Source organism: Amphibalanus amphitrite, unplaced genomic scaffold (assembly GCF_019059575.1).
Source record: "Amphibalanus amphitrite isolate SeventyFive unplaced genomic scaffold, NRLGWU_Aamphi_draft 000145F_arrow, whole genome shotgun sequence".
Lineage (NCBI taxonomy): Eukaryota > Metazoa > Arthropoda > Thecostraca > Balanomorpha > Balanidae > Amphibalanus > Amphibalanus amphitrite.
In genome coordinates, this window is record NW_024881640.1 from 88,772 (window position 1) to 109,908 (window position 21,137).

The 21,137-nt window shown below is 50.4% G+C and overlaps 1 protein-coding gene across 3 annotated transcripts; it reads right to left on the reverse strand.

The window, feature by feature from the left end:
* Positions 1-727: 727 nt before the first annotated feature.
* Positions 728-20,686, reverse strand: LOC122382691 (ankyrin repeat and SAM domain-containing protein 6-like). 3 transcript variants are annotated; one of them, XM_043368356.1, is made up of 13 exons: positions 20,657-20,686; positions 19,768-19,999; positions 19,315-19,542; positions 13,988-14,566; positions 6,718-6,909; positions 6,147-6,384; positions 5,256-5,370; positions 4,747-4,907; positions 4,284-4,446; positions 3,824-3,962; positions 3,305-3,466; positions 2,935-3,058; positions 728-2,616 (listed from the first exon to the last, which is right to left on the reverse strand). In XM_043368356.1, exons 2-13 carry the CDS (start codon positions 19,871-19,873, stop codon positions 2,358-2,360), a joined length of 2,466 nt encoding a protein of 821 aa, XP_043224291.1. In that variant the 5' UTR covers positions 19,874-19,999; positions 20,657-20,686; the 3' UTR covers positions 728-2,357. The 3 variants fall into 3 exon arrangements, with proteins under 3 accessions (XP_043224291.1, XP_043224290.1, XP_043224289.1); XM_043368355.1 differs by having other exon boundaries at positions 20,619-20,676; XM_043368354.1 differs by lacking the exon at positions 20,657-20,686 and having other exon boundaries at positions 19,768-20,312.
* Positions 20,687-21,137: the final 451 nt, after the last annotated feature.

Genomic DNA, 21,137 nt, shown 5'->3' on the forward strand with positions numbered 1-21,137 from the left:
AGGTAGAGATGAGGAATGGGTCGGGTTATACACGGTCGGTTATACACAATCACGGGGTTATACAAGGTCAGGTCGGGTTATGCAGGGTCAGGAAGGGTCACACATGAATAGCATACAGGATACAGACACAGGTGAATGACTTGGCAGAATGGAGGACACATGCCTCACTATGTAACTATATGTTCCATTATTTTATTCATCTCGAACAATACCACTAGCTACAAGGGCATCTCCAACGATTATCAACTTTTCCTATATGAAAGCAGTATAGAGGAAATGCTAGCATCGAGGCTAAACGGCACCTACCGATCGGTACATCGTAATTGTTGCTATTATTTATTCACAGACCAACGCATTTTCCCATGGAGGGGATTTTTTTGCCACATAATTGTAAAAAGTTCGTGACAGGAGGGCGTCGCTAGGGTCGCCGTAGCGTCAAACAACGATCAACTGGCCGCAGGCTACTGCCAGTCGCGACACCAGCGGCTGGGCCGATAACCACAGTTTCATAGCTCCTGCTATAGGTGACACTACAGCAGCCTGACTGGTTAGTAGCGACAGGGATGGGCATCTGAGGATGCAGAATAGTTCTATTCTGCATGCACGCTTCTAAGCGTAAATTGGTCTACAAGGAAATCATAAGGGTCTCCTATTTCATGACGGCAGTATAACTTATCCATCGCATATAAGTTTTTTTATTCAATAATACTCGCAGAAACAGTCAAAAAACGCACACGGTTTTATTCATTGAGACCACACTGAAATAATATTGCATCTTGAATCACATCTAGGCGCCTTTTAGGCGTAATACTGATTACTGGGCCAGACACACCAGCCAATGTTGTCTCTAAACGTCGCAAAAGTACATTTACACACCAATAAATAGGCAATACGCTTCAAATATTCACTTCACTAACCACTACTCAGCCCTGGCTGAAAACACTATATGACCCGCCCCATATAACAACCCCGATTATATATTCATAAAATAAATTCACCTGAAATCCTCTAACATACCATTTAATAGGCAATAATACTGTTTGCACATTGTAATGCCGGTATTTACAAAATCAATAACAGGATCCGGCAGATATTAACGATACATCTTCAAACCACTCTGAGCAGGTAATCTAACCAGGCACGAGATAAGGCACCGTTCTTATTACGCAGCAAACGCAGCTCAGGGTGCGGTTAATTAATGAGCGAACGAGCTGTCATCACGGGTACGCCTTCGAGAGGCAAGCTGGTTGGAGTCAACGATACTGGCTTGAGCTCAAATGGAACTGTTATCGGTGGAGCCATATCGATGGGGATTTTGTACTTGATCTGTTTAGTTTTTGAACTTAACCGCGATGGATTGCTATATGACTACAATGCCCTGACACGGGATTATGAATGAATGCAATGACATGACAGCGACCATTTGGCGGCACCTTTATCATGAAAAAGTAAATATAACAATGAGAATGATAACAAAAGATAAATGTATGCCCATTTTCCAAAGAACTAACATGACGCAACCGTGAGAAGAAGGCAACCACTGACTGGCGACTATAGGTCCACCGTGATCACGCTAATGCAACTTGAAATTCCTCACGACTAGCATAGAAAACCCTGGCAACAAGAACGCGAGTGCCTAAATTCTAGCCTGCTGACTATTCTAGACTGCGACTGGGGCTTGAAGTGGCCGCTGGTTCCACCAGAGCACGGGCGTAAGGCGGCTCTCACAAAAAATACCGCTCTCAGCAGCTCAATTCAGTAGCCAATTAAGGCCTCAATTAAGGCCCAATGGGGAAGAGCCAGCCTTGGTCTAACTGGACTAGCTTTGGTCTAGACTTGGTCTATCCGAGCTCCATGTTGGTGCAAGCAATACGGCAACAGTGTGTAAATGTGCAGTGCACTCTTACCGAAAGTTTGCAGGATATTTACTGCAAACCTTGAGAGCCTGCTGAGATCAGAAACAACACAAGTATTTCTACCACGACCTCGCCTGAGCTTGACAACCATGAAACAGCACGCAGCCACGAAAACTGTGGATGTGGAACACTTAGCTTGTGTCTTCCTTCACTCAACGGGATCTCTCTTTAACGAGGATCAAACCACTGCAGGGCGGGGCACCAGATCAATAATATCGCAAAGAACCGCTCAAGAGTTATTCCTCAACAATTGCACACCAGTTTCCCTATTCTATCACAAACTTTTGAGATCACTTACCAATAAACCCATGGGGTAGGCAAACTTGTGAGATCACCCAACTTCGAGGCACCACTTCTGAAACAGCAGCCTCTGACGCCGACTGGCGGCTATGTGCGCCGGTGAGGCCCGTTTCCAGGCGCGACAGTTTCAGGTACGCGCCTCTACACGCGCAGTTTTTGCCGCAGCTCCTGAATCACAACAGCCAGCTTCTGACGGTCTCGGCGACTCACATTCAGCTCCACAAGATCGTCGTCTGTGAGATCCAGGAACGCCTCAAAGTCGATCTCTTCCGCAGCGAATGCTGAGCCGTACCGCGCCAGACCCAGTGACCGTAGCAGGTAGGTCAGCTTACCCACCGCCTGACCGTCGGAGGTGGCCGGCTCGGCGGCGGACGGCGGGTCAGCGGCCGTAGTGGTGGGTCTGTGGGCACAGAGGGAGAGGCGCGGTGTTATGATATGATGAAGGGTGTTAGGTGATATAATGAACGATTAAAATACGATGCAGAAGACGGAAAATTCACACTGCATAATAACCTTCCGATCCGATATTCAGCTCCTGAAAGTTTGATCACGCAATCGCACCCGGACCATTATATTTGTAATGTTTATCAACACTACAAATGCTTGAGCAGATGGTATCTACAAGACTCAGCCGGTATGGCCGGACTCAAACGGCAAGCATCAAACATCAGCGCGAACACCAAGCATCAAAATTACTAAAATATTAGACTAAACTCACTTTTTACGGAGACTCGGTTTCTGCTTCAACGAGCCCCGTTTTGCTGGTGAGCCTTTGGCAGCCTTCCTCAAGTACGAAGGGTGGTCAATGGAAGACTTCCCAGATGTTTCGAAACCAGAATCGCCTGGAACACCGACATAAGTTTTCAGAAAGCGATATTGACATTGGACAATGCAAGTAAAACGGACGAGCTACCATATATGGACACCGTAACGATAAACAACTTAATGAAGTGCACAATTACTCACTCATGGAGGACAGTATAACATACCGGAGCTGTACAGCTCACCGGATGGAGTGTACAACTCCCCAGAGGAGTGTATAACTCACCGGAGGAGAGTATAACTCCCCAAAGGAGTGTATAACTCACCGGAGGAGTGCGGTCCGGGCGAGAGCAGCCGTCGCTGACCGAGAGAGTTGGACGGTGACGAGTTGGGTGACCGGAGGTAGCTGAGCAGACGATAGGTGTTGAGGTGGCCTCCGCCGGGAGCCGGGCCAGAGCCGGCACTGGCCGCGGGCACGGCGGCCGAGTCTGCGGTACGGACACGGCAGCGTCAGGACACAGCCAGACAAACAGGCAAAGACTGACAGAGATAGACATAGAGTCAGATACAGATACGGAGACAGACAGAAAGACAGACACACAGAAACAGCTACAGAGAGACAGACAGCCATTAAGTAAAATATGCTGCAGAGACACCGGCGCCGTCGCCGCAAGCAGTTTTCACGCGTTCATAAAGGCATGATTGCAATTCTTGTGTCGGTCGAACACATCATTTCTGAGCCTGAGAGTCTTGATTGCCACGGTCGAACACATTATTTCCGAGCCTGGGAGTCCTGACTGCCATGTCGCCTCGAACCGTTTCAGGTCGCCGGTGCGGAGACTGACCTGGGCCATTGTCGCAGTCGGCGGGTCCCTCGCAGAGAGCCGGCGGCAGTCGACACCGATCCAGCGCGCTGCGGTCGGCGCAGAACGGCGGCAGCACCGGACGCAGCGTGTCAGACGGCAGACTGCGCGCCGGAAAACCCTGTGCGGGGGGCGGACGGTCAGACTGATAGTGCTGCACGGGACAAGGGAGGAGCAAGCTGGAAATACAGCACGGGAGAACAAATTGGAAACTCTGCAGGGAGAAGCAGACAGTTAAAGGCTGAGCCCTAACAAACACTACAGGGAGGTTAGACTTAGGAACAGGCTGACTGTCAACCCCGCATTGAGGAAAGAAACAGAGAATGGAAACCCTGCACAGGTCGATAACTATACTGAATAACAAAGTGAGCATCTAACTCAGTCTTGGTGTTCGGTTCTCCACAGCCCACTCTCTCACCGCCACCACCGTCCGCCATCATACCTGCGGCGTCCTGGCCTTGAGCCGTTTGGCGGCCGGCAGTACCCCGTCCAGTGTGAGTCGGGGACGGGACCGGTCAGCGTCCTGCGGCACCCCGGTCTCCTCTGGTAGGGGCCGAGCTCCCGTCATCACCACCGGCTCCACGCGGGCGCGCACGTTCTGAAACCTGACATGGGAAAGAAAGTAAGGAGACAGACCATCGGGGGACGAAAACACAGGCAAATGTGGGACACAGCGGGACTAAAGCAGAGGGGACACGACCGGGCCTTTCGTCCATACCGCCGAGGGGACTCCACTGCCTCGACAGTCGACAACATCCCAGCCATCCCATCAACGACCATACACAGTCAGAAGCCAGTGCGCTTTCCTGGCTCAGTCATTCGCAGCACAATCCATGCCCCTGTCAGTATCGATTTCATCTCTTGTCCCTGTCAGTATCAGTACCATTCCCCGTCACGGCTCTCACCTAGACGAGAAGCGGCTCCACCAGGCCTTCAGACCACGGTCCTGTAGGCTGGGCGTGCTGACGGCACGACTCTGCCAGGCCAGCGGCGCCGGCCCGCCCGCCAGGCCGGCAGGGGGCACCGGAGGGGTGAACTTGTACGTACAGGCGGCCAAAAGACGAATCTGCAACGGAGGTGGAATAACAAGGGTAATACGGAGTCGTACATAGGTAGTCAAAGTTCACAAGGGGCGAAACAGGGTCAAACGGAGCCGCAGGAGGCCACACGACATGACTGGCAGTTGTCCTAAGAGTGAGTGGTAGCATATTGATTTGCTCTCATAAAATTACTTTTGAATATTTCAAATCGACGGTTGAACAGTCAGGCAGAGCCCACGCTAGAGTATTCGGCAGAGATAACGGCATATCTCAATTTAATACCTACTTGATAACTTTTTATCGGAAAATAGTTATGTTTCACACGCTTGCCCGATCTGACAGCCAGCGGCCCGTCCCGCCTGTCGATATCTCACCATGTCGGGACTGCTGTCGACCAGCGAGGCCAGGTCGAAGGCCGTGCAGCCCTTGTGGTCGCGCACGTTGGCATCCGCTCCGGAGGACAGCAGCAGCTTCACCATCTCCGGGTGACTGTGAGACAGAGAAGAGGGTGATGATGCCCTGATGACCTGAGCTGACCCTTCGCAGTCAGAAGTTATCGATAATGACTTGTGAGCCATGAAATTTGCTGCCATGAACTTCACGGTGCCTGTCCCGTAGCTCAGTTGGTAGAGCATTGGACTCCCGGTAGTGAGAGCCCGGGTTCGAGACGCTCCGGCGCTCGATATTTGAGACTCCTGACGGGGATGGTCTGCGGTTGGTGGGAGCAGCCGCAGCCAGTTGAAGTCAGTTGAGTGGGACAGGCCGTGTCCGGCTTTGAAGGGCACGTTAAACTTTGGCATCTAAATTCTCCCGTTACCCGGAATTGCGCGATCGGACGGTGGGGGTCGGAGTCTACGCAACACGCTCTGCTTAGCGTGGGCCCCCGGCTCTGTCATTCCGTCCATTCAAACATTCGAGCTAAATTTAAAAAAAAAACTTCACGGCGCTACGGCCCTGGCACCGCCTCCGCCGCCCTCCCACCGCACTCGCCTTCCCCACCCATCGCGCTCCCCTTCCCTCTTCCACTGCACTCCCCTTCCCCTCCTATCGCGCTCCCCTTCCCTACCTCCATGGTAGCCAGGACTCAGGTATCACAATGCAGCACCCCTAGCGGCGTCCTCCAGCAGAGGCTGATAAGACTTACGGAAAAAACGCGTGCGACAGCTCTTAACCACCGTCCCCGTTGGTCAGCGATACTCGCTTGTGAAACAAAACGTCTCACAGCAACCGTACTGCCGTCCCTTCGCGAGTGCAGCAACACTCACTTATGGAACACGGCGTGCATGAGCGGCGTCCACCCGGTGGTCGGCTCCGGCTGATCTACAACCGCGCCGTGCCGCAGCAGCAGAGCCGCCATCGGTGTGTCTCCGGCCAGCGCAGCCAGTGTCAGCGGAGCGCCAGACTCGGAACGGACGCGGTTGGCGGCGCCGGGGTCCGCAGAAAGCAGCTGGGTGGCTAGGGTGAGGTCCCGCCGGCGCACCGCCTCGTGCAGATCGGTACTGTCTGTCCGGGGGATGGAGAGTGGGACGGTCAGTGGGGGAGGGGGGGGATCTGTGGACAGCCCAGGGACGATCGAGGTAGGCTGAGAGTTGAGACCGAGAGTCGGATTAGAATTACTCAACACCATCAACCTAAGCGTGTGAGGTCGGTGCTGTCTGGAAAAAGTAGCAAATTTTACACGGCAAAAGCATTCTTCTCATCTCCGATTTTCTCTTTCCTCTCGCTTGCTTCCCGTTCCGTCAGCCTCATCTGTGCTCTCAGCCGCACGCAACGTGACCCGTGCCCCCTTCCCTCCCTCCCCTATCTAACCTCCCTCCTCTCCCCTCCCACACTCGCCTCCCGTGTCCTCGGCCTCCTCGGTGCTATCCTCCAGCACTCGCACCACCTGCCGATGACCGGCCACCCGGGCCATGTCCAGAGCCGTCATACCGAGCGTATTGTGCGCGTTAGGGTCGGCGCCGGCCTCCAGTAGGATCCGGCAGGTGGACCGGTGACCGCCCACCGCCGCCAGCATCAGAGCATTGAGGCCTGTCAACATGAGACCCGTCACCAGAGCTGTCAGACCTGTCAGCACCAGAACGGTCAGCCTGACATATCAGCGTCGAATATTTGTCAAAATAAGATATGACATCAGTATGTTTAGACGTCCTGTCCAAATTAAAGCTGCGGCAACATAAGCGTCATAAGCTAAGTAGAAAAAGAAGCATGCAAAGACAGAAAAAGCGTGTCTGCCGAAATTATGTCAGTCAACATCCTGTCAAGTGTCAGCGCAATGTTCTTTATACGTCCGCTGACAGGTGCGAATTTTCGCAGCTTCAACCCGGCGGCGGTGGGCCACAAGACTCAGGAATCCAGGAAGTAAGTTCATGCCACCAGCCACCACACCACGTCTGCTCGCGTGCAGACTGGCAATAAATTATGCCGTTTAATTACCTGGGCGGTGTACAGTGAACGGGCCTGTATAATGGACTGTGTGCCCAGACCACCGCGTTCTAGCCACTCCGTGTATGAGGGCAGTCCGCACCTACATTCACCGCTGCCCCGTACAGAGCCGGACAACGCTGACCAAACAAAACACCAGAAAACCACTGGACTGGCCTGACAGAGGTGTCGTGCGCGGAATGCGAGTATTTACGTTAAAAATATTATTATCTTAATTTAATATACACATGTGTGTACCTAGGTCAATATTCCCCGAAAGTCAAGTTCAGCATGCCGTCCGCGACGCGGGCGGAGCGTAGCCAGCAGGAAACATGACACCATATAATTTAATAAAGTAGATACCAACTAACGCCTCTATCGCCCACAAAAATTAATTGCTTCAAGCATTCCATTATTCATAATTCATCGTAGCACTCGAGTAATCACTCAGGCAATCAGCATGGCACGAGGGAATTGATTGCGCAATGCGCCCGTTCTAGTCTCGCCATACCCTCCCAAACAACCTAGGAACGCGCAGAGAGAGAGAGAGAGAGAGAGAGTACATTTATTCACTGAAAGACATTGTAATTTTACAAATGATTCGAACAATTGGCGCAAAAGTGCAGATGCACTTGAATCAATGGCGCCGCTTGCACAAACATAATAAAATGAATAACACAAAAATGACACAAATAATCATCACAAAATAATTGTTGACGACCGCCCGAGCTCGGTTACCGCTCCGCGACCCCGGCGATGCGCTGTAGGAAAGGTGTTCCGGACCGCACTTGCCAGACCGACTGCTGCAATCAGTGGGACCAGGATGGGACTAGGATGTAGCCGTAGGTATGTTCGGTTATAACCGATGGGTATGGATAATAAAGGATTGGACTGCGGCGGCGACCGCACCGCCCACTGCACGGCTCAGATCCTTGCCATGGATTAGTATGTCAAGTTGCTCAGAGGAGGGGATCGTGCAGAAATCAAAGTTGAGGATATTAGATAAGGAATTGTAAAGGATGTCTCGTTGATGAAGATAGGACGGACAAAAAAGCAAAAAATGTTTTGTGTTTTCTAAATGATAACCGCAAGAACAGGAAGGTGAATCAGTTTGTTGTATGGAAAAAAGATGAGCGTTGAGTTTTGAAGTGTTAAGTCGTAGTTTAGTATGAAGTAAATTACCAATCCTTGTACCTTGAAAGAAGAAAAAGGGTGGCCGAGGTGGTAAAATAAGTTCTGATAAATGTTTTTTGAAGGTTTTGTGGTTAGCATTTAGGCGTAGATGTTCCGGTATGTTGTTCCAAATACGTGTAGAGCAGGGAATAAAAGATTTGTAGTAGGAGGTTGTTCTGGCCATCGGTATAGTTTGTGTTAAAGTGTTGCGTAGTGTTCTTGTGGTATTTTGCTGTCTTGTGTTTGGAATAATAGATTTGATAAATGTTGGAACTTTAGGGTTAAACACTAGTTTGTGATAGAACTGAATTTTGTGCATTTTCCGTCGGTCAGTCAGTGAAGTCCATCCTAATTCGCGTCGAAGTCCTTCAGTTGATGTCCTAAGTCCTGTTCCTGTAATCAGTCGTGCTGCTCTGTTCTGTGCCTTTTCTAGTCTCATGCAGTCTGTCATTGTGATGTGTCCGTCATAAATGGTGTCACAGTAGTCGAGGAAAGGTTGAACGTAAGTAGAATAGAGTGAAAGAAGCATGTTTTTGGGTATGTGTTTCGCTATTGGATATAATGGTCCCATGGATCGGTTGAATTTTAGAAGGACGTCATTAATGTGTGTGTGAAAACGTAGATCAGTGGACAGTGTGAGGCCGAGGTGTTTGTGGTCGTTTACTATTGGAATGGGGTTACCACCGAAAGTCAGGGTTGGTATGTTTGTCTGTTGTCGGTGTGAAAATGTTTGTTGTGTGGTTTTGGTTGCGTTAAATGTTATAGCCCATGTTTGTCCGTAGTTGTATATTTTGTCTAAGTCTTCTTGCAGCGTCGTCTGGATGTCATGGAAGTTGTCAGTTGGAGAGTAAGAAGAGTATAAAGAACAGTCATCGGCATAATAAAGCATTTTGTTTTGTGTTATGTCACAGAGTCCATTAAGATATAAAATTGCCAGGAGTGGGCCCAAAACTGATCCTTGCGGAACCCCAGCGTCGAGCGTGAGTGTTTCTGAAGTCGTGTTATTAATGTCAACAGTTTGTCGCCGGTCAGTTAGGTAAGATCCAAGCCACTTTAGTAAGTTATCTGTGATTCCAAATTCTTTTTCACACTTTGTTAGTAGTCCCTTGTGCCATATTTTTTCGAAGTAACGGGAAAAGTCTAAATAAACTGTGGTGAAGTCCTGTCCTTTGTCGAGAGAGCCGTACAGTGAGTCAGTTATGTAAGTAAGTTGCAGTTGTGTATTGTGTCCCGGTCGGTATCCGCTTTGTCTGTCCGAAAGAAGTGAAAAGTCAGTGATATGTTGGTATATATGTGAGAAAATGATTTTTTCAAAAACTTTTGAAATACAAGGAAGTAAACTTATTGGCCGATAATTATTTATTTCAGAAGGAATTCCTTTCCGCTTGAATATTGGTCGAACTTTAGCTATTTTCCAAGATTCAGGGTATTTACCAGTTGTGAGTGATTTGTTAAATAGGCGTGTCAGTGGTTCATGAATAAGCAGTGCTGTCATCTTCAGAATTTTTGTTGGTAGTCGGTCTGAACCACAGGCTTTATTTACGTCCATGTTATTTAGTGTGTTAAGTACTTCGCCTGGAGTGATTTGTATGTCGGTCAGAGTGGGCACTGGTTCGTTGTTTCTTGTCAGATATGTCTGGAGCTGTGCAATATGCGTGTTAGTGATGTCTAGTTGTGTTTGTGAAACGAAATGGTTGTTAAGCATTGTCGCTTTGTCAGTGTCGTTTGTCGCTGTCTTGCCGTCAGGTTGTATAAGAGTTGGTATCGTGTGATTTTGTTTGTGTCCTGTTAGGTCTTTTAATATTTTATGATATTTGTAAGGGTCGTGTTTGTTCTGTATTAAAAGTGACACCTTATTTTTTACGTGCTCGTCGTACAGTTGCCTATTTAAGTTTGTCACTAAGTTGCGCTGGGTTCTCCATCGCGCCCATGCTTGTTTGTCTAATTTGCGTTTCCGCGCAGTGTTAAATAGACGTTCCCGTTTCCTAATTTCCTTCAAAAGTTCCGATGTCACCCAAGGTTTGTTTTGTCTTGGTTTTATTTGTTTAGTCGGGATACACTGTCTGGCTGCGTCCATTATACAATTAGTAAAGTCTCTTGCTGCTTGGTCAATGTCTTTGTTAAGAATCGAAGTCCAGTCTGTTCGTAAAAGAATGTGTGTTAGTTTGTCAGCGTCTGTATTTTGATAATCCCAGTACTCAGAATAAGTAAAGTTGTCATTCTTTTCTCTTTGGATCGATAGTGTTGCGAATACAGGGAAGTGATCAAGTGTTGAGAAGGAAGAGAAGAGTCCGCTGTTAATGATTAGGTTAGTATTAGATGTAAAGAAAAGGTCGCGTAAATTATGCGTGTCGTTCTCGATGCGAGTGGGTTCGGTGATTAACTGTGTAAGACTTAATGTGTCAGTGGTGTCTTTCAATTTACGGTCAAAAGATGTCAGTCCGCTGTGGTGATAGATGGCTGGAGGGAGGAATATATTACCGACGTTTAGGTCACCAGTTAACAACACATTTTGAGAGTAGAATTGGGCGCGAGTCACACTGTCAGTAAGTCTGTCGATGAATTCTTGTTGTCGCTGTGCTGGAAGATTAGGGGGGAGGTATACTGAGCAAAGAAGAAATGTAACATCTTTAATTTTGATTTTTATCCAAATCCATTCTTCACCTGGCAGCTCGAGTGAGGAAATTCTAGAAAACATGAGTGAACTGTGAATATATACTGCCACGCCTCCTCCATGTCTGTCTCGATGTCTAGTAATGGGTGCGTGAAAGTTGTCAATGGTGTATAAATTCGGGTTAACTGTATCGTCCAGTTTGGTTTCTGTGAGTGAGAGGATTGAAATCTGATTAAGGTTGACAAAATTTACTAGTTCTTGAAGCTTTCCGGTGGCCGTGATGCTATTGATGTTTACGTGTGATATCGTAATGTGATTATCAAGCTGATTATTTATAGTTGGTCCGGGATTTAATTCGATTCCACCAATGATTAAAAGAATACGCATATCTGGAAAATAATTGGCCATTTTCAATGAGGAGTGACTGAAGATACGATAGAATAATAACTGGGATGTTTTGGTAAGGACGGTAGGGGTTCTGAGGAGAGTGAGAGAGGAGAGGGAGAGAGGAAATGCGACCTGAGCGTGCCGCAGGGGGTGGCAGGTGATAGCGAGAGGAGAGGGGGAGGAGAGGTCGAGAGGAGGAGGAGAGGGGGAGGGGAGGAGGGGCTGAGGAGAGGGGGAGGGAGGGGAGGCGACCCGACCGCGCAGTAGAGGGCAGGGCGACCGCCGCAGCCCGGGGAAGTGTTTGGCGCAAAAAGAAAGATTTAAGGATGGGACAGAGGTGGCGAAGAGCTGAGACGAACAACAACACTCAAGTCGGGTTAGGGGGGATGAGAACAAATAAAAGGACTGAAGAAAAGGATGATCCGCGGTCGGTCGGCAGCACGGCACGGAGAAGGAGGTCGTAAGTAGGGTGGGCAGAGCGCCCGGGTCGCGGCGGCGGGCGGATCATCGCGGGCTCGCTAACATAAGACAGTAAATAAAAGAGAGCGAATGGAACACTTATGCAGAATAGACAGGCTGTTACTAAATTATAATGCGGTAAATAGGTTTAAACCCATTTAAACTAACCAAATCTAAAAACGAATGAACGCTACTAATATATCTCGCACATTAAATTAGGTGCTATGGGATGCGAAATAAGACTTGTGCTCAAAACAATAACTCCTTCTCAACGGTTGGAGACTCAGACAGGTGCAGAAAGACAGCACTACTGCTTGTGACTGGCACGTGAGAAAAAAGAAAAAAAAATGAATCAGTGAAAGAGAAGAAAGGTCCGAATACCCTCGTGAACCCTCGGTAAACATCGGCGAATAATAGGTACTGCTGCTCATAAACAGCTCTGGTTAACGAAATACCTAGTCGTACCATGCTACTTACACACTAAATTACCGACTGCAGTGACATTATAACAGTTTCACTACACAGGCTATCGTTGAATAGTGTCAGATCGGTTCATACAGTCTATCACCCCTCCCCCCCTCCCCCCCCGCCCGGCCCCACCCCGGCACCCGGACGGCAGGACGGCGCCCGTGGCACCAGCGCGGCGGGGTGTGAGGGGTTCCACCTCATATCAGGCACTTCACCGACATTTCAGCTGACATCACAGAAGATGTAACACATAAACAACATAAACACACTTCTAAACTTTCCCAGTTGGACAGTCTGTGTTCGCATGATCTACTTTTTACCGAGCTTTTTAAGGTTAGTTCCACGTTTCTTGCGCTTACCTTGACCTTCGGCGGCAGCAGTCTCACCATCACCGGTCACCGGGGAAGACGGAGCGGTCCCTGTGCCCGGCGGAGCAGGTGACGGTCCCGCACCGGACACCTCAGCAGGCACTCCCACTCCCGGCGACAGAGTGGCAGCTCTCGCCCCCGGCTCCGGCGACTCGGCCGTCGTCTCCTCGGTCGACTCGGCCTCGCCAGCTGCAGTCTCGGCCTCAGCTTCTGTTGCCGTCCTGGTCGACACTTCCGGCTCCGGTCCGGTCTCGGCGGCTTCGGCTTCAGCCCCGGCCCCTGGCACGTCCGGAGGGGCAGCTACGGTCACGGGCGAGCGAGCGGCAGGGGCCCCGCTCACCGGCTCGGGGAGGACTGACACGGTCACTGCCGCGATACCCTCCGCCGGCCGGCGCGCAGTGGCGGCGCCAGGCCCAGCCGCGGCGGGGACGCGCTTCTCCCTCGGAGTAGGCGCGGCGATAACCCCGGTCTGCTGCATAGCGCTCTGTATGTCTGGGTCGTCTCCGACGATGTCTTGAAGGTCGTTGATGGAGTTGATCTTCCTGGTCGGTCCTCCTTCTCTCGTGCGCACCTTGATCTGGCAGTTATTGGTCCAGGCCGAATGCAGCTTTCCCTTTCTGCGCAGCTGGCGAGCTACGAAGAGGATAAACTGGTTCCTCTTCGTCAGGTTCTCGGCGATGAACGTGTTCGCCAGGACTTGCTGCGTCAGGATCGGGTGCTGCTGTAGTCTCCCGGCCCTCAGATTCGTCCTGGCCTCCAGCAGCTCCTGGCGCTTGTTAAAGGAGACGAACTTCGCGATTATCTGACGCGGCCTGTCTCGCCTCGGCGGGCCGACCCTGTGAGACCGGTCTAGATCCGCCACTGTCACAGTAATCCCGGCGGCCTTGGCCAGGTCGATCACCAGGGAGTCGGTGCTCTCCCGCGCAGACTCGGGCAGGCCGGTGATCATCAGCGAATTCCGACGGGAATACTGCTCGAGACTGTCGATATCGTTCTGTGCGGCAGACAGCTGGGCTCGGAGCTGCTCGATCTCTCGGTCACGAGTCTGGACGGCCTCCGTCACACACCGGCTAATGATCGGCGCCAGCAGCTTCTCATGTAGACGAGCAATGAAGCTCTCATCCTCAAAGCACTGGGCAACTGAGTGTGCAATATCCTCCGGCTGCATAGCGAGCTACGCGACTCACCGCTCAGAGAATAACCACGTCCTACTCACCGAGCTCAGGAAGCTGAACGTCCAGCGCGGCGCCGCGGTCCAGAAGCAGCCGCAGCACAGAGTTGTTACCGTGAGCCGCCGCCGCCAGTGTGGCCGCAGATGTGGCCGCCAGAGACGCGGTCGGACATCGGCGAGGGGTCCACGCCGGTTTCTCAGCGGCGGGCCTCTCCTTGCCAGGCTGTGCGACTGCTCTTTCCTTGCTGGGCTGTGCAGTCGCTCTATCCTTGCCGACCTGTGCGGTCGCTCTCTCTTTGCTTATCTGCGCGGTAGCCCTCCCTTTGCCAGGCTGTGTCATTGCTCTCTCTTTGATGGGCTGTGCGGGGATTTTCTCCGTGCTAAGCTGAGCTGTAACCCTTTCCTTGCTGTGCTGTTTTATAGCTTTCTCTTTGCCGGGCTGTGCGACCGCTCTTCCTTTGCCAGGTTGTGCCGCCACTCTCTCCTTGCCGGGCTGTGCGCCCCTATCCGTGCGCGGCTGTGGGTTTGGACTCGCCGGTGGTGCATCGGCAGCGCCTGCCTCCAGCAGTGCAGACACCGTGGACAGGTGACCGCTGACGGCAGCCAGCAGCAGCGGGGAGGCTCCTATCGAAACAGTGGTGAGACGGTCACACGCCGACACGTAGAGGTACGACAATTACTACAAACAAATCACGCGACATGAGAATTGGTCAGCAGACAAGACGGCAGTCGGCACACCTAGGCAACAATGAATAAGTATTAAAACTACAATCATTAACAATACATAGGGGGCATTCCACGATAGATCGTACCACTTTTTTCCAATTTGACACCCTCATCTCTCGAAATTTGACGAGAATTGGTCTCAGGGGTAATCAGGGGATCTGAATACACCTGTAACAATTTCAGGCTTATCAGATAAGTATTTTTTTAGTTATGGTGTATAACATTTTTTGGATCTTGCTTTGCAGCGCTAAGTTTGGCGGGCTGTAACTCTAAGACGGATTATTCAAATGCCAAATGCAATATAACATTGAACTTGCAATGAAACAGAGATTAATATGTATTTTTGAAATTTCGAAAAATACGCTATTTTTGATATATGACATATCGAGTTTTCTTTCATTTGTATTTTTTGGACTTTGGGACCAAATTTTTTTGAATTTTTATTTCTTTAAAAAAATATTTGGCTCATTGTTAAGAAGTATGCGAAAAATTAGGAAGGTGTTCTTTCTATAAATGTATTTATTTTACGTCACGATAACGGTTTCGAATAGTGATTTCGGGAGGGGAGCTTACAAATGGCGTGGTAAAGTTGCCTAGTGACATCACGGGTTACTGAAATTTCAATTCAAGTCTGAGTCATCTGAAAAAAGTGAAAAGAGGGTTCATTCAACCCTCTTTCCCATAAGCGCGAGGGTGAAAAAGGCTGTTTGGTTCTGACAGTGTTTTGGACGCCCATGACCATAGCTGTCCGAGATGGAAGTTACAGGCAGTGGCGGTCGCAGGGGGGGGGGGCCATCAGGGCCATGGCCCCCCCCAAAGGCAAATCAGGGGGGGCCATCATATCATTTGGCCCCCCCCCCCCAAACAACCGATGGGCCCCCATGGCCGTATGGGGCCCTGGCCCGTATTCGATTGTCACGAGGCTCGAGAAACCCACGCCAGCTATTAACAGCTCCCATACCAGTCTTTGAGGGTCCTACACTGACGTCGGAGGGCCCTTCAGTGGCGGTCAAGCGTCCACATTGACCGCTGAGGACCCAAATTGACCTCTGAGGGCCCTCCACTGGCCTTTGAGGGCCCCTAAACCGGTCTCAGGGGCCCAACCGGCGTCTGAGAGCCTCATTCCGGCCTCTGATGGCCTCATTTCTGTCTCTCGAGTCCCAAGACCAGCCTTTAAGTGTCTCTGAGGGCCCCGCACTGGATTCTGAAGACCCGATGTTGGTCTCTAAGAGCCCGCATCGGCCTCTGGGGGCCCATCTTGACCTCTGAGGGCCCTCCGCTGGTCTCTGGGGTCCAATGCCGGCCCTTGCCGGCCTTTTAGGGCCCAAAACTGACCTCTAAGGGCCCATGCTGGCCTGTAAGGACCCACATTAGCCTCTGAGGCCCCCCGCACTGGATTCTGAAGACCCAATGCCGGCCGCTCAGGGCCCGCATCGGCGTCTGAGGGCCCACCTTGGCCTTTGAGGGCCCTCCGCTGGCCTCTGGGGTCCAACGCCGGCCCATGCCAGTCTTTTAGGGCCCCACACTGACCTCTGAGGGCCCCATGCTGGCCTGTAAGGACACACATTAGCCTCTATGGGCCCCGCACTGAATTCTGAAGACCCGATGCCGGCCTCTAAGGGCCCGCATCGGCCTCTGAGGGCCCATCTTGACTTTTGAGGGCCCTCTACTGCCTCTGGGGTATAACGCCGGCAAATGCCAGTCTTTTAGGGTCCCATTCTGACCTTTGAGGGCCCCATGCTGGCCTGTAAGGGCCCACATTAGCCTCTGAGGGCCCCCGCACTGGATTCTGAAGACCCGATGCCGGCCTCTAAGGGTCAGCATCGGCTTCTGAGGACCCATCTTGGCCTTTGAGGGCCTTCTGTTGGCCTCTGGGGTCCAACGCCGGCCCATGCCGGTCTTTTAGGGCCCCACACTGACCTCTGACAGCTCGTGCTGGCCTGTAAGTACCCACCTTAGCCTCTGAGGACCCCGCACGAGCCTCTAAAGACCCGATGCCGGTCTGTAAGGGCCCGCATCGGCCTCTGAGGGCCCATCTCGGCCTTTAAGGGCCCTCTACTGGCCTCTGGGGTCCAACGCCGGCCCATGTCGGTCTTTTAGGGCACCACGCTAACCTCTGAGGGCTCCATGCTGGCCTGTAAGGACCCACATTTGCCTCTGAGTGCCCAATTTGGTCTCTGATGGTCTCAAACTGCCTTTTGCAGGCCCTGTACTGGTCTCTGAGGGCCCTAAACTGGCCCCTAAGGGCCCAAACCAGCCTAGGTCCCACACCGGCCTCTGATGGTCCCATTTCTGTCTCTGGGACCCAAACTGACCCTTATGTGCCTCTGAGGGCCCCGTACTGGCTTCTGAAGGATCGATGCCGGCTTCTGAGGACCCATAACGGTCTTTAAGTGTCTCATGCCGACACCTCAGGCCCCACACTAGCCTCTGAGGGGCCCCAAACTGGCCGCCTATGAGGTCTCTACACCGGCCACTGATGGCCGTATTATGTTCTCTGGGGGGCTCAAGCCTTACCTTCGGGGGTCACGCACTTGCCTCTGAAGGCCCACATCAGCCTCTGGGGTCCTACCTGGGGCCTTTGAGACCCTTCGCTGACCCTTGGGTCCAACGCCGGCCTTTGGGGGGTCTGACACCGTACTCTAAGGGCCCCATTGCAGCCTCTAGGCGATAGGTATCGCCTAAGCGCTATCGATGGGCCCATAAGTGTAGGAACCATGGGTGCAGTGGGCGCAGTTGCACCAAACACAATTCTGCAGTGGGTGCAGACAATGTATTCTGCATCCACAATAATCTAGAACAAAACCCCCTTTTCTCAGCAACACTACTTTCCATGCAGCACGACAAATTTAGGATATTTTGCCCACTATCCATCTTTCGAAGCATTTGATACTGTAATGGTCTTCAAAACTTACATTTGTGCCCAGTAAAAAAAGAGAGAAGATGAAACGGAACACATGTGATTGAACAGTGAACAGATACCGAGGACCCACTGTCAAAAGTTTTAGCACGATGATCTTAGAAAATAGCAAAGTTAGCCGCCTAAGCCGCCTTTACTTTTGCGGTAGTCCATTCACAGTTGCGTGAATTAGACAATATCAATAATTCAAAATGCACTTATCGGTACCTTTTCGACATTGTACACCCTCAAAGCTCGCAATGAGCCTCCGCTCGGGTGCCGCTCCCTACCCCCCCCCCCCCCGCTTCACCGGTCATGGCCTGGATTTCTGTACCCGTGCACTACGCCCGTGGGCCCCTTTGAGCTAGCACCGGGCCCCCCGGGTCAGCGCAGGGGCCCCTTTGCCAAGTTGGCCCCCCCCCCAAACTCCAAGTCTGCGACCGCCCCTGGTTACAGGACGCATACATGGTGTCCTCCAGAGGTCCCACAACTTGTATATCTGGGAATTTTCAAGGTTACATGAGGTCAGGTCGGTCACGTGACATCACTGTTATAAATCAATGGGGAAATATAAAAACTGTTATTTTGGCGCCGAGAATGATCTAAAACTATCCCACGTACATGATATCGTGATTTCATGCACTCCTTGCAAAGTCCAATGCTTTACTTTTGCATTGTTAACCTTGCGTGACGTCATTTATGACATCACTAGGGTCGTACGAGTTTTTCGTCAATAACTCCCGATCAAATAGAGCTAGAGAGTCGGGAAAGCCACCAATGGACTCGGGAAGACCTTCCGAATCGAATGATATGCCATATGATACCCTTTGCCCAGCTTCGTGACCTGAGGGGCTCTGAACTGACCTTGACCCGAGGTCAACTACTTAAGTTGACCTCACCCTAGCAAAAAGTATACCATTCGATGCACCTGAGCTAGGCGAACACAATGATGCCAAAATCGCGGCTCTGCGGCCATTTTTTGCGAAGTTATTTACTAAAAACCGAACCCGTAACTTCAGTCACGTGACCTGACCTCAGACGCTACCGGTTAACCTGAGACCTTAAAATCGGGTACCAATCGCTGCGACTTGTAACGGCACACACGCCCGTTTTTTCCGCGAGGCTCTAGCTCTATTAGAAGCGAAACGGCGTGCTGGGGTCGTATCAACCCCTCCGAAACCCATTTTGTTTGCGGGAAAATGAGGAACTAATAGAAAGAACACCTTTCTAATTTTTTGCATGTCGATTTGCAATGACATGAATATTATTTTGAAAAAATAAAAATGTGAAAAATTTTGGTCCCAAAAGTCATTAGAGGCAAATGAAAAAAGATTAAGGTTTTTGCTCAACAATGAAATTTTTTCTTTGGAATTTTTGAATTGTAATATTAATTTTTGATTCATCGCAAGCTTAGTGTTGTTAACTTTTTGGTTGGTTGCTTAACCCGTTCTTGAGTTATAGACCATCAAACTCACCGTTACATACCGAAGTTAAAAAAATGTAATGCAATATAACTCAAAAAGTTTTGATCTGAGAAGTCTGATATTTTGCCAGGCGTCTTTGGGGCCTATGATTACCCCTAGGACCGATTTTCATTAAAATCTGAGAGATGAGGGTGACGGGCCTGGTACGATCTATCGTGGAATGCCCCACCTATCTTTTGTACCACACTTCACGCTACTCCTTTGTGAATACTCAGCCTTTCCGCGATCTACTCCCTTTCCCCGAACCCCGACGCAGCACGTACCAAGCCGGTTACATCTGCGGCCGTCGGCTCCCCGCTGCAGTAGTAGCCGCACCACCCCCGCGTGGCCGTGGCGAGCCGCGTGCATTAGTGGCGTCCATCCGTACAGGTTGGCCGCCTCCAGCTGTGCACCGCGCGCCATCAGTAGCTGTACCAGGGTCTCGTGACCGGAGGCGGCGGCCACCTGAAGTGGAGTGGTGTAGACGGCGTCCGAGCCATTCACATCCACTCCTGAGGAGAGGGGAGGACTGTCAGACACTGCAGTAGCAAGAAACAGAACAGCGTATCATAGCAAAGGTCACAATATCAAACTTTAACTGACATTGGCACTCAGCAAGTTTGTTGTTGACAATATATTCAGGTCAAATTTACTAATCACCTTCACTGCAAAGCTATGATAGAAAATTGAGCATCTTGTCTTTATTTTTTCAATCTAACAAAAGAAATGTTGCACACCTTTCTCCAGCAGAGATGCTATGGCTGCCTGATCGCCCTTGTAGCAGCTGTCCAGAAAGGCTCCAATGGCACCATCCGGTGAGCTGCCGTCATTCTCTTCCATCATTAGATGGCTAGTGCTACAACTCTCAGTGGTGGTCCTTCTGGCATCTTGTCTATCCCCTACTGGGCATCACTGTATGATAACAGCAGTTAAATAAGATGAATTTGAGGCATCACAAAGGCCCTTTACCTGTAAATAATTCAGGATGATCAGATTATTGAAAAAAACATGCTGATGATTCAGAAAAACAGCCTGGCATAAAGAAACATTAGAAAATGTTAGATGGGTGATAAGAATGTATTTATTTACGATGAATGATGATATAAGAGGGCAAAGGTTAAGCCATAGTCAAATAGGTGGCTGTTCAGGAGAGGCCAGAGAGGTGCCCTAAGGGCGGCATTAGTAAGTTTGGCACGTTTGGCGTCCCACGAAGATACCAGATGTCGACAGTCGAGAAATTACCTAGATATCTAGATATTCCTCGCAACGCTGTGTCGCTTAAGTTACTAATACCAGGCCACCTTGACCAGCCCCAACGTCAAATAACATCAACAATACAGGGCACAGGCCCATGTAATATCCTTGAAAAATGAAAAAGTCAGCAGGATAAGTGAAAACGTGTGAATCATCAGACACTGCACCTAACACTTAACTTTGACTTAGCGTGACTAAGGGTGAGGACTTAGCGTGCATCCTCGTGCATGAATGTCGTCCTCGATGTCGTCTATATACCTACACTCCTCTGCCATTTAAAAAATAATACCTATGGAAAACCAAGAAAAAAAAAAATCACGGAAAATCACTGAACTCTATAATGTGCCGAAAAAAAAAATATTTCTGCTGCACCACAATCGTATCCAAACAATAAGTCCAAACAATTCGCAAAGTTCAAGGTTACATGTAACGGAAGTTGGCACAGATTCAGCACAGATTCAGCACAGCACAGATTCGGTAGGGGGAAAAAAGGCCCCGGTAGAGGGAAACCTTTATGACCCGTTTTCCCCTAGAAATGACGTCACAAAGAGGTAAAAATGGGTATCAATCGAAAGCTCTCGTTTACCCAGACACAGTCCTGCAAGAAAATTTCACTTTTTCCCCATAGGAAAGTTTGTACGGGAAAATCAAAATTTTGGGTCAATGGGGGGTCCCCCCCGATTTCGTTCAAAATCGGCACACAGGTGCCCCACCACCAGCCGAGAAACTTTCCCCATAACGGTCCCCGTTGCATTGACGTTTAAGGCCCGTAAAGCCCCCTAGACTCGTAAAATATCCGTAAAATCGCCTTTGTACGGACAAAAAAGTGGTGCTATGGTGAAAATGGGTATCA